The sequence below is a fragment of the Equus quagga genome, chromosome 12 (assembly GCF_021613505.1).
Source record: "Equus quagga isolate Etosha38 chromosome 12, UCLA_HA_Equagga_1.0, whole genome shotgun sequence".
NCBI classification, from domain to species: domain Eukaryota; kingdom Metazoa; phylum Chordata; class Mammalia; order Perissodactyla; family Equidae; genus Equus; species Equus quagga.
In genome coordinates, this window is record NC_060278.1 from 81500095 (window position 1) to 81513400 (window position 13306).

At 43.7% G+C, this 13306-nt stretch overlaps 1 protein-coding gene across 5 annotated transcripts in view; it reads left to right on the forward strand.

Moving 5' to 3' along the window:
- The window catches only part of DNAAF9 (dynein axonemal assembly factor 9), a 165756-nt gene that overhangs the window by 79629 nt on the left and 72821 nt on the right, over nt 1-13306 (forward strand). For all 5 annotated transcript variants that reach the window (XR_006891119.1, XM_046679049.1, XM_046679051.1 and 2 more), the window contains exons 15-20: nt 1707-1751; nt 2137-2182; nt 5864-5975; nt 7040-7110; nt 8049-8099; nt 8694-8781. Coding sequence is in view for 4 of the 5 variants with exons in the window: in XM_046679049.1 (XP_046535005.1) it covers nt 1707-1751; nt 2137-2182; nt 5864-5975; nt 7040-7110; nt 8049-8099; nt 8694-8781 (413 nt within the window). In the remaining variant the exon portion in view is untranslated. The remainder of the gene's footprint in view (nt 1-1706; nt 1752-2136; nt 2183-5863; nt 5976-7039; nt 7111-8048; nt 8100-8693; nt 8782-13306) is intronic.

A 13306-nucleotide genomic window follows, 5' to 3' on the forward strand; every position in this document is an offset into this window, starting at 1 on the left:
GAAAGGTGAAGCTGGAGAAAGGAGTGGTGAGGTTTGTTAGAGTCACGGGCTTTGGGCACATAAAGAGTCACTGCTTAGAAGGGACTTGCCCTGGGCTTCATCTGTCTCTCAGATGGTAGAAACCCTGAGCCTGGCCATGTATCAGGGTCTAGATGCTCTGGGAATTTGGCTTCCTGGCAGTCTTCCCATCACGTATGTCCTGGCACGTCACAGTAGATCTCTGTGTCGTCTTTGTCCATAGCTAAACCTCCATGAACCCAGTCCACCTAACCTACTATCTCATTTGAGGACCACTAGGTGTACTTTTTTGCAAAGGGGACAAAAGACAACAATATTGGGGGGTTTCTTTAAGAACACTTCTTGGGGTCCGGCCCCATGGTGTAGTAGTTAAGTTCGGTGCATTTTGCTTCAGCGGCCCGGGTTTGTGGGTTTCGACCCCGGGTGCAAACCTACACTACTCATCAGCCATGCTGTGGTGGAAACACATATGAAAGTGGAGGGGGATTGGCATAGTTGTTAGCTCAGGGCTAATCGTCCTCAGCAAACAAACAAGCAAAAACAAAGAGAGGAGACTAAAAAAAAAAGAACACCACTTCTGGGATGTTCCCTTTGGTGTCTTAGCTCCATGCCCCACATTTTCTTACATCTACGCCCCTGGGTTGTGAGAAGGAGCATTTAGAAAGATAAATCAATCAATTGATCTAACAAGATGAATTCTGTTGCTGCAGCTCCAGGAGTGGAGGAAGGAGCCAGATCTCTTTGGTGCAAGGCTTTGGGCTTGCTTCAGGTCTCCTTTCCTCTGAATCTTCATGTCTTGTAACTCTGGTCATGAGGTGGGTGGAGGGTAGAGGAAATTTGTTCCTTTAAGGCCTTGCACTGACCTGAACTGTCTGTTCCTGGCAGATCTGAGTTTGAGGAAGCTTCTTTGCTTTCCAGCTGTGTGACCTTGGGGAAGATAGGGAGCTCCCTGTGCATCTGTTTTCTTCATCTTCCCACGTTGTAGACTGATAGGGCATGTAAATGTTAGCTGCTGTCACAGTGGGGTCTTCTCTGTTACCATCAACATGGCTGACATAGTCATTCCATTCCTCCTTTCCTCAGAGCCTTGCGTAGGCCACTCAGCCTGTCCATGGCAGGCCACCTCTCTATCACAAGGCCTCCTAGGCCTGGGCATACCACCCTAGCTAGAATAAGGAACAAGAAGAGAACACCAGGTGGTGGCAGATAGTCTCCCAGGGCCAGTCCTTCACCTGGAACCCCACTTCTTCTCTCCACAAGGTCACTTCGCTGAGTACCCTCAGACTGCATCAGGTTAGCAGATCATCTCCCGAGAAACAGGGGACCTGGCCACTGCTCAAGCTCTGAGCAGGATGGCAGCTTGACCCAAAATGGTGAACAGGAGGAGGATCAGGACAGTATGTCAAGGCTGTGGGGCAAGAGGCCCCAGGCCAGTAGAGAATCATTCCCAGTCTGCAGTGGAAAACAGTCCTGTCACATGGTTCTCTCCTGCTCTGTCCAAGAGTCAAGACAACCCTGAGAATCTGCACAGAGTCAAGGCCATGAGTGGAGTCAGATGCTGGCCCCACACTTGGCAAGTGTGCTGTGAGGGCCAGCACAAGTGCACTACAGCACCAGGTGTCTGAGGAGGGTGCCAACCCAGTGGTCAGGAAGAGAAGACTGACTTTTGTTTTGTTTTGGGTCTGCAGCTCCAAGATGGCTTTTCATATACATGCTGTGAATAATCAGGGAAGGTAAGTATATGTTTATGGTATGTCCTCATTTGGAGCAAGTTTTAAGAGCACAAAGAGAAGAGAGGTTACCTAGTAACTGCTGATATATATGGCTGGTCTTCTCAGAGTTCTGCACCTGGTGGTGGCATCACTCCAGGGTTGGGCCCAGCGCTGCCTGTGCTCAGCTGAGACCCTCCATCTTGAGTGCTTCCCACTGAAAGACTGAGGGGTGGGGGCAGGGAGTGGACCTAATTCCCTCCAAGTAGCCTACATACTAATTCTGCATACACGCGACCCAGTGTTTTGAAAATCCCTGAGAGAAATCTGGGTCTGTGGGTTGCTGCCAAGTTGAAAAAAGAACATTGTAAATGTAATATATGTCTGTCCTATCTCTTTCCTCTTCTAGAATCGTGCCTCTGGACAGTGAAGATAGCTTATACTTTGTGAAGACGGTAAGCAGAGTTGTTTACAAGTCAGCTGGCAGGGAATGGCCTGTAGAGGGACATCTACAAGGGGTGAGGTAGGAGTGGGTGGTCTTGGGCACCCATCCCTTACTTGAGGAAACTAGTCTCCTCTCAGGACTGTTCCAGCTGCAGTGGTGGTGAGCCTGTGCTTTCTGAGGGTGCCTGGGCAGCTGTGCCAGGCCCACCATGTCCACACGCCTATGCCTAGGCTCCCCCGGGTCCAGAGTCTTAGCTGGGTGCTGGGGGAGAGACACTTCTTCATAAGGTTAGGAAGGCTTTCTCCATGTGGCTGAGATTACTCGGACCTTGTGTGGAAATATGAGCTGAGGATAAGCCTGCCTCAACCAAACCTCTGCCTTTTCCCTGGCTTCTCTGTGTTCCAAGGCCTGTGTTAATGCTCTTAACAGGGGCTTGTGAAAATGAGTAAAAACAAGCAAACAAGCCAGAGGCCTGAGTCTCAAGTGAAGTGGGGTAGTCAGAGCAGAGCTTTCCAACCCACGTGCTGGGGGCATACTGGTAGGCCAGGGGAATGGTTTAGAAATGCAAAAATATTGGTCCCCAGGGTGAGCTGCACCGCCTACCGGGGCCAGAGTTTCTAGACTAGTTGCTGCCAGACACAAGCTGAGTCCTCCATTTACCCCAGTGCATCTTGATGTAAAGAAGATTGGCAAGCAATACATGAGAGCATGGTGGACATCCAGCCAAAATTTTGGTTCCAGTATGTAGGGACACAGGGATACCTTGAGTCTGTTCTGTGACTGCTGCCTGAGCCTTAGTTCCAGTGAGATTTTGGTCACCAGGAACTTGGTGGGCAGGTGTGGATGACTCAGTGCAAATGCGTGCCTACCACCATCACCAGTGGAAAAACAGTAGTGTTATCTCATCTACAGAGAGTAATATGACAAGGTTACTTCTTTAAGATTGTGAGTAATTTCTCTTTTTGTAATGGACCTGCTCCCTATATCTGTCAGCGTTTTGTGTTGATATTCTTTTAGAATTAATTGAGACTGTCTTGTGACATCATCAGGATGCTGGGAAATGCTTTCTGATATTTAGGTGATAATACTTTATCTCCTTGCTAGACTTTAAACTCCCTGACTTCTCTTCTTAGACTCTTGTACAGTGCTCTGGAAAGTGCTTTGCACGGTAGTAGGTATTAGAGGAGTCCAGTGGAATTATACTATTGAGTTAAGTATGCATTCAGTAGCAGCTAAGGAAATAGGAAAGAAGAGAGAGAAAGTTGGTGCTTTCTGTCCAAATCCTGTCCTCCCTTTCAGGCAGAGTTGAAGTTCTGCCTCCTCCTCCAAGCCTTCCCTATTGATTTCTCCCCACAGGTACTGTATTCCTATAGTACTTGCAGTTTGTACACATAAATTAGGGAGCAGTTCTGTACTAACGTGTCATATGATGACTTTTGTGTAAAAATATTCGTCTCTCCAACTATACGTTGTAAGATTTCCTGAAGATGGGGGACCATGTTTAAATTTTTCACTCCCCATGCCACATGGTGGGAAGTGCATAGCAAGCATCTGACAAACGCTACGTGTTCTTTTTAATGTCCTCTCTCTCCTTCCTCAATACCAGAAGCCAAAGATGAAAGTGAGGGATTAGGAACCTACAGGATTTGTCTTTCTGATTGATCTGGTAACCAAAGAAGTGGGATTCCCATTGTCACTTAAGAGGGACCATGTAGCCTGGGAACGTTTTTTGTCTTCACATGTTCAAAATTCTTTGAAACAGATTTAGATAAACATTCCAATTGTCACCCCTATTCAGAAAGTTAACTAAAATATAAAAGCCTACCTGTCACTTTTGTATATTCTTTTAGCATGACAACATGGAAAATTAAGGACTTGGCTTTAAGTGGGTTTTCCTTTTCAATTCTTCTGCCATCTTTTTTATTTGAGAATCTTGTAATTCCTTCAAGAGCTGTAGGTCTTTTGTCTCTGTCCTGAGGGTGGGACAGGAGTCCCAGCCTAGGACAACAATGTGTGAAAATGGACTCTAGCTTCAGGAGCCCCGCATCTGGCTGTTGAACAGCATCAGGCCAGGAGGGGATGGGACCTGAGAGGGCTTATTGTGCTGTTTATCCCATGTCCCTCATGAGGTCTTCACGGTCATCCCAGACTCTGGCTCTGACTCATACCATTTTCTGTATCTTTCCTACTAGATTCCTTCCAGAATTGTTCCATTTTCACTAGTTTTAACTGATAAGTTAGGGCTTTTCTTTACCAGCCATTCAGGAGCTATCCCTGAGTTGCTTCAATTTTTTTTTCTTTATAACTTTTAGCAATCTTTTTTTTATTGAGGTTATGATAGTTCATAACATTGTGAAATTTCAGTTGTACATTATTATTTATCAGTCATATTAGAGGTCCACCACTTCACCCTTTGTGCCCGCCCTCCACCCTCCTTCCCCCTGGTAACCACTAATCTGTTCTCTTTGTCCATGTGTTTGTCTTCCACATAAAGTGGAATCATACAGACTTTGTCTTTCTCTATCTTGCTTATTTTGCTTAACATAATACCCTCAAAGTCCATTCATGAGTAGCTCCAATTTTTTTTTCCTGGCCTCCTGAAGCCTCTACTTTTATTTCTCTTTCCCTAAAGCTTGTATAGCTTTCTTCTAATTTTCTTGGTGCTGAAAGGAGCATTTTGCAGGTATTGACACATACCCAAAAATATCCATGAAGACCTGTATACCAAAAGAGTGACCACCATTTCAGACTTGTTCAGAACTTGAGCTCAAGCCAAAGAAGGAGTTGGTGAGAATGTGGACATGCTGGGATGTGAAGAGTATGCAAGTAGTGAGAAGTCTTGAAGAAATACCTCCAACTCTAAGTGGCTTGGGACTAGTCATGGTTAAGAAGGAAGGCTGAGAGCCAGCCCTGATGGCCTAGTGATTAAAGTTTGGTGCTGGGGCTGGCCCTATGGCCGAGTGGTTAAGTTCATGCCCTCCACTGCAGTGGCCCAGGGTTTCCCTGGTTCAGATCCTGGGTGCAGACATGGTACCACTCATCAGGCCATGCTGAGGTGGTGTCCCACATGCCATAACTAGAAGGACCCACAACTAAAATATACAGCTATGAACTAGGAGGGCTTGGGGAGAAAAAGCAGGGGGGGAAAAAGTATTGGCAACAGTTGTTAGCTCAGGTGCCAATCTTAAAAAGACGAAAAAAATAAAAATAAAGTTTGGTGCTTACCCCTGCTGCGGCATGGGTTCACTTCCCAGTCACAAACCACACCACTCGTCTGTCAGTTGCCATGTTGTGGTGGTGACTCACACAGAGTGACTTAACTAGGATATACAACCATGTACTGGGGCTTTGGGGAGGGGGAAAAAAAAAGAAGGAAGGCTGTTATGTTGGCTCTTAGGGAGGATAGGCAACTTGAGGGAATTTATGGGAACATAAAGATACTCTTCTTCTAGCCCAAATGTGTCTCTGATCAAGAAGCAGTTGTAGGGAAGCCTGCAATTGAAGTCATGCAATGAAGTTGTCTCCCAGTTCTGAGATGTATTTCAGGATAACTTGAATTTTCCTTAGAAACTCTCCAGTGTTCTTTTGAATTGTGCTTTAAAGCGGTATTTTGTGGTCTGTTTCTTATGAGTCTCTCCCTGAAGATTTAAGACTGACAACTGATCTAACTCTGTTTTCTCATTTGATACAGGCTTGTATGACCATCTATGACATTCCCGACTTCTTGGGAGGAGGGGGGTGCTTAGGATCAGTGGTCTTCTCAGAATCATTTTTGACATCTCAGATCTTGGTTAAAGAAAAAGGTAAGTGTATATAGTCTTTGGAAAACAAAATTTGAACTTTATTTTTTAGCAAAGTAAACCATAAACTAAATCAAAAGACCAGCAATAAACTGGTGAAAATATTAGAGCACTTATGATAATCAAAAAGGGTATATATCCTAACTTATGAAGAGCTCTTACAAATTAATAAGAAGACAAGCTACCCAATGATAAATGGGCAGAAAATATGAAGACAGTTCACAGAAGTGGAAAACAAAACAATTAAATTTATATATATATATATATATATATATATAAAAAGTATATGTCTTCACACATAGAAATATATGTGAGTATATACGGCCTTACTAGTAGTCAGGAAGAAGAAATTTGAGGGGCCAGCCTGGTGGCACAGCAGTTAAGTTTGCATGTTCCACTTCAGCGGCCTAGGGTTCACTGGTTCGGATCCCAGGTGCAGACATGGCACTGCTTGTCAAGTCATGCTGTGGCAGGCGTCCCACATATAAAGTAGAGGAAGATGGGCATGGATGTTAGCTCAGGGCCAGTCTTCCTCAGCAAAAAAGAGGAGGGTTGGCAGCAGGTGTTAGCTCAGGGCTAATCTTCCTCAAAAAAAAAATAGATAAATAGAATTAAAATAGTAAAAAAAAAAAAAGCAATTTGAAACAGTAATTAGATCCACATTTTTACTCATTATGTTGGCAAAAAATTCTAGAGAATGATAATATCCAGTGCTAGTAGGATGAGTCTGATAATGTTCTGTTTGATTTTTAACATGTACACCCATACTACCTTGATAAAAATTAAAAGTATAGATAAAAAGGACTAATTCCCAGGACTCTTCACTTAAATATGTATTTCTATTTGTTGTAAAAAATAGCAGAGTTAGTCACATGGAAAAACCTTTCTCTATCCCCTCATTAGTCTCCCTGTCCCCAGATGAGGAAATTTTCGTTTTCTGAGGGCTCTGTATACTAATAAAGAGGAGCCTTTGCTCCTGAGACGGGGAAGGGTGTTAAGCAGTCTGGGGCCTACAAGGTGGGTTCAGGTGGTAGGCAGTAACTGGCATGTCTGTGGTCTTCCTACAGATGGCACTGTTACCAGAGAAACCAGCTCCATAGTCCTGACAGCCACCATACCCAGATTCTGCTCCTGGCTGGTTAGTATCATTCAGCGGGTGAAAGTGGATGTAAACATGGAGAAATCAGGGAGAAGATTTGAGGAAGAGCCTCTTCATTGGGTCCCTGGTGGGATGTCAGATCCTGAACCAGCTGCTGTTCGGGAATGGAATTTTTTATCTCAGCTCTTCTCTTTATACAAATGAATCTAGTTTAACTCTCTCATAATCTTGGGAAAGTTCCAAAAGAAAGGAACTAAGTTATCTCAGTGCTAGTTTAATTGTGAAAGGAAGAAATTAACACACTCGTTTTACAGATGAGGAGACTGAGGCTTAGAAATTGACCAACCTGTCAAAGGTCACACTGATAGTGAGGAGTGGATTGTGTGACTCCCTTCTCTCATCAGAATGGTTGCTGCTGAGTTTTTACAGCAATCTCTTTAAATGTGGAAGGGTTCCATCTTCATCAGTGGGACTTTGTCTGGAACTCCAGTGCCTTGGGACACAAAGTAGGACAGTAGTGAGTCTGGTAATGGTCTAAGAACCTGTTTTAGAATCTGTTTATATTCTGTTTCTACAATTCTGACATGAATAGGAAAGAATAAGAGTCATTCTCTAACATGAATGTGTTTAAATGAGAACACACTCAGAAAATATTTAATATGTTCTCTTTCCTTCACCCCTATAAATAGTTGTTTTTCTCTGAAGTGAAATGTAAGTGGAGACTCACACATCCTCTCCACGTATCATAGGCTTGTTTAGCTGGACCTCAGGTCCCAGTGAGAGAGCCCACCATGCCCTTGGACTCTGAGCCTTGGTGACTGGCAGCCAAATCTGCTAGCCGTCAGGTCCTGAGAGCACTGGATCTGGTGGAGGGACTGCCCAGTCAGTCTCCTGGAAATATTGGGACACGGGGGAGACCTAGCAGAGTTTTTCTCTTGAAGTAGTAAACTGAAAATGTGCACTCCTTTTGGACACAGGTAGAAGATAGTGAGGTAAAATTGTCTGAGAAAACCCAGCAAGCAGTGAAGGTAAGCAGCCTTCTTATTCTTAATGTTAACATCGTATCAAAATGAAAGTGAAGAATTTATAAACATAATTAGAAATACTCCATCTTAGAGCTAATCAAATGGATCTGTACCTCTTTGTCTCAGTTCCTATTTGCATTCTTCCCCTTCCCAGTAGAGGTCTAGCAATAACTATTTATAGGGTACACAATTAGAAGATTCTTTCTGCCATTTAGACTTTTTGGTGTTTTTTAAAAATATCCTGGTACTATTAAAAGCAGATGTCAGATTGGCCTAGACATAAAGGGCTATGAGGTCAAGGCCGTAGGCCAAGGAGAGCTGCATCCAGTGCATGTAAATCCACTGGAACATAAACAAGCATTGCAGGCTTCGGTGCCCAGACTCAGAGAGGACTTTATATTCTTTTTCTCAGCACAAATCAAGGATGCCAGTAACATGTCAAAGAGCCAGGTAATGCCAAAGGCCATGGAAAAAGTTGGGTGTGTTTGAGGCTGACTCAGCAGCTTTTGTAGACAGACAAACTTGGGCAGGACTTTTGATTCTGTGCATGTTTATGCTATAAGTCATCTGCTCTTTGTGTTTGTTTGTTTTTTAAAGGGGGATGAGTGTTTCCTGGGCACTTTTCTAACAGGAGGAGAAGGAGTATATCTTTATTCCAGCAATCCACAGTCCTGGCCTGAGGAAGGTGAGCAGCTATGACTTTTCTGTTCTTGACTGTATCTGGGTCCCTCATTTGCAGGTATAAGCATGGGGTTTGTGATTAATAATACATCTGATATTTGAAAAGACTTTTTGGTGTAGAAGTGTTTTCTTATAGCTTTTCTGCTGTGATCCACTCATTTTGCAGTTGAGGAAACTTGTGCTAGGAAGGGCTGGCCTCAGAGTTGCACCTGGTCCTCTTGTTGCTGCCTGAGGATTGCTCTCAGAATGCGCTCTCAGAGCAGCAACATGTCCAGAAATAGAATCTGTGGATGTAAACAAAATAGGGATTAGTTTTTTTTCTATTGCTGTGTAACAAATTACCATGAATTTAGTAGCTTAAAACAACACGCATTTATTATCTCACAGTTCTGTAGGTCAGAAGTCCAGGCAAGCCTGGCTAGATTCACGTTTAGGGTCTCATAAGGCCGAAGTCAAGGCTTCAGCCAGACTAAGCCCTTAATTGGAGGCTCTGGGGAACAACTTCCTCCCAAGCTCACCCAAATTACTGGTAGAATCCAGTTCCATTGGATTGTAGGACTCAGGTCCCCATTTTTTTTTCCTTCTCTTTTGCTTCTTCTCCCCAAAGCCCTCCAGTACATAGCTGTATATTCTAGTTGTAGCTCCTTCTAGTTCTGCTATGTGGGACGCCGCCTCAGCATGGCTTGATGAGTGGCGCTAGGTCCTCACTGAGGATCCAAACTGGTGAAACCCTGGGCTGCTGAAGCTGAGCACATGAACTTAACCACTTGGCCGTGGGGCCAGCCCTTGAGGTCCCCATTTGTTGCTGGCTGTCAGCCAGGACCACTCTTAGCTTCTCCTCCCAGAGGTCTTTGCCCTGTGACCCCTCCATCTCAGTAATAGAGAACCTCCCTTGTGTTGATGAATCTCTCGTACTTCCAATCTCTGTGAATTCCTCTTCCGCTACCAGCCAGAGAAACTCTGCTTAAAAAGGGCACCTGTGATTAGAGGAGGGCTACTCAGTCAGTCTTCCTTTTGCCGTATGATGTTACACAAGCACAGGGGTAACATCAGGATGAAAGTGATGGGGGCCATTTTAAATTTCTGCTTACCACAGTCTACTCTCTGGCCCCCACAATTCATGTCCCTCCCACATACAAAATGCAGTCACCCCCCCTCCTAAGGGCCTCATCCCATTAGGTAACAGTTCAAAGTCCTAAATCTCATCAGCTCAAAAATCCAAAAACTCATCATCACCATCATCTAAATCAGGTGTAGGTGAGACTCTGGGGGGTAGTCCATTAAGTACAGCTCCTGAACGCAATTCCTCTCTATCTGTGGACCTGAGAAACTAAAGAGACAAGTTATCTGCCTCAGCCCTCCCAACACACAAGGTGGGACTGGCATAGGATAATAGTTACAGACATTCAGGTTCAAAAAGGAAGAAAAATGAAAGATAAAAAGGAGTTACCAGCCCAAGGCAGCTTTGAAATTGAGCTAGACAAACTCCAGTTCCTAGATTATGTTTCAGGACCTGGGAATTGTCCTCCATGGGCCTTAGCTCTGCCCCCTGGGCTCTTGGTTTGCCCTCTGAACTCTTTGTTTTGTCCTCTGGGCTTGTGGCTACACCTCTGTCTTCCTTCCTTTTTCATGAAGGTGGCACTTTGTAGCTGAGGAGTTTTATCAGCCTACTTCTTGCTAGTAGAATTTTGGGAGTCTGACAGTCTCCTTTCATTTCATACTCTCTCTGTCCCTTTCAGTCCAAGCTGCCAATGTTTCTGCTGATAAAAAATTCTTAAGAACTTTACTAGTCTTGCATGGATTTCATGGAGATTCATTCCATGCTCCTTTTTGGGTTCCTCAAGATAACATTTTCTCACGAGTCCTATTCTTTCCCTGTTGGATATAGCCATTTTGTGGAGGAAGAGTTGTGACTTATTCCACAAATTCCTCAACTTCTACTAAGCAAATCCCCTTTCTGGATAATTTTATCTTTTTGAAAATATTCTGTCCAGTGGCAAATTCCTCTCTGTGTTCTCCGATCAGTGGTTTAGCTTCTGCTACTTCATTCACATAGAAGACAAAGCACAAGGAGTTCTGGTACTCCACAAAATGCTGGAGTGTGAGTCATAACGTTTGTTATCATGCCTGTGCTATGGCTGCTGCATTTCTGCCTCTCCATATCCTGGTGCAGAAAACCAGAGAGTTAGGATCATTTGTTGAAATCAGAGGGTGTATGACAGTGCTACTAGCCTTGGGGCAAGATGCATAGTATTTTAAAAGTAGGTGGTTGTCCTCTGTCATAGGTGAGCCAGTTATAATATTTAGCAAGGATATTTCCCAAAATCAGTTTGCACCTTCTTAGTGAAGCTCCTTGTTGGAAAAATAATCTTATATTGTATTGAGTTAATCCAGCAAGATTCAGTGTATCCTGAGGTCTCTACACAAGAATAAAGGGCACAGCCAGGGATTCCTGGAGCCTTGTTAGTCACACTCTTTTGAGAGCTTAGATTCCAGACTTTCTTAGTTCCTGAGAGAAATGTAGTTTGAATCAGAGGATCGTTTCCTGAGGCAGGAAAATTCAGTAGGAGCAGAGAATTTAAGTAGGAATCTCTTCTGGCTTTGTGTTAAGCATTTCAGCACTGGGGCTCAGGTCAGTTTTGTGGGGCTTGAAGTGACTACTTGGGGTCTCTCTTAAGGAAAAATAACACAAAATGGTTAGGGATCTTCTCAAGGCCTTGGAAGAGGGCTTGAGCAGGTGAGGGTTCCTGAAGCTTAAGTGTCATTAGTGTCTTGGTAAAACTGCCTCTACTTGAGACTGTGATGAGCTTGAAATTATCTGTTCCCGTCCCCTAAAGGCATCCAAGAAGCTCTTCAGCATACATTATCTTGATTGATCTTCATATCCTGAGGCCCATAGAAGGTGAAAACTTGCCTGAGGTTATAGTGCAGGTTAATGGTAACATCTGGAGGGTAGTCCATGTCTTCTGATTTTCAGTCCAGGGATGGCCCAGCGAACTATATATGGATAAAAATAGTACTTTGTTTTCCAGCTCTGGAACTTTGTCCCTTCCCCAGTTAGTGACTTCTGCTATCACGAGACTTCTTGTTATACAGCTTCCTATTCATTTATGTCCTTCATGTGCCCTTCTCTTCCCCACCCTGCTGACTTTGGTCAGGCAGGCTGCCCAGTACCTAATCTTCAGGAACCTGCTTTAAAATTATACCACATATGCTTATATCCCTAAACAATGTCTTGTTTTTGAATGTAATAGAAATAGAACCACACTCTGTTCTTCTGGGATTGGCTTTTTTTACTCAATATTCTGTTCCTAAGATTTGTCCAGATTGTTTTGTGTAGTCATACAGTTCATTCTCTTTCATGGCTCTATAGGATTCCTTTGTATAAAAATGTACTATTTATCCTTTTGACTCTTGATGGACATTTGGGTTGTTTATAATTTTTTGCTATTGCAGACAGTACTGTTTTGAGCATTCTTTTACATGCCTTACAACATATCTTTCTTGCTGTATGTAAAAACATAATTGCCATCTGTTGTCTCAGTCGCCTGATTTTCCTGTTACATTTCTGGCTAGACATCCCAACCAGCATTGAGATCTTTGGCTAGTTGGTATGTTGGCCTTCCTTGAATGTTTGCCATTTTGGTTGCTATCGTTTTTGACTTCCCTAGCTATAGAATTTGCTGTGCTTTGCCCCAAATTAAGTCAGCCCCTCCTGCAGGCCTGCCCCTCTGCTTCATAAGACTTCTGCACTACAGAGCTGGAGGGGAGATCTTGTGAATAGCCCCAGATTTCCACTGTTCTTACCAAGCTTCAGTAGAATTTCTTGAATAAATGCTTTTCAGTTTTGTTGTACAACTTTGGTCCATTTCTAAAGTCCTTAAACAGTTGTCTTTGACAATTAGTCCAGTTTTGTTGCTGCTTTCTTGGGAGAGGATTTGCCAAAACCCTGAGAGCCCTTTCAGAAGTCCCAGGCCTCAGGACTTTAGAAAGACATTTCACTTAGTGAAGAATTCTAGGTTGTAGTTTCTTTCTTTCTGTACGTTAAAGATGTTGTTCTGCTCCACTGTCTTCTCACTTGTAATATTTCTGAGCAGAAATCTGCTGCTGTCGTTATCTTTGTTCCTTTATATGTAAGTTTTTTTCACTCCAACTGCTTTAAGGATTTTCTTTCTTTTTATCACAGATTTTAAGCAATCTGATTTGTGTGTTTGTGTGTGTGTGTGTGAGGAAGACTGGCCCTGAGCTAACATCTGTGCCAAGCTCCTTCTATTTTGTATGTGGGACACCACCACAGCATGGCCTGATGAGTGGTGTGTAGGTCCACATTCAGGATCCAAAGCCACGAACCCTGGGCTGCTGAAGCAGAGTGCGTGAACTTAACCACTACACCACCAGGCTGGCCCAGAAATTTGATTTTTATGTGACTTGGTGTGGTTTTCTTCATGTTGCTTGTGCTTGGGATTCATTTGGCTTCTTGGGTTGATGGAGTAATGGTTTTCCTCAAGTTTGGAAATTTTTTGGTTGTT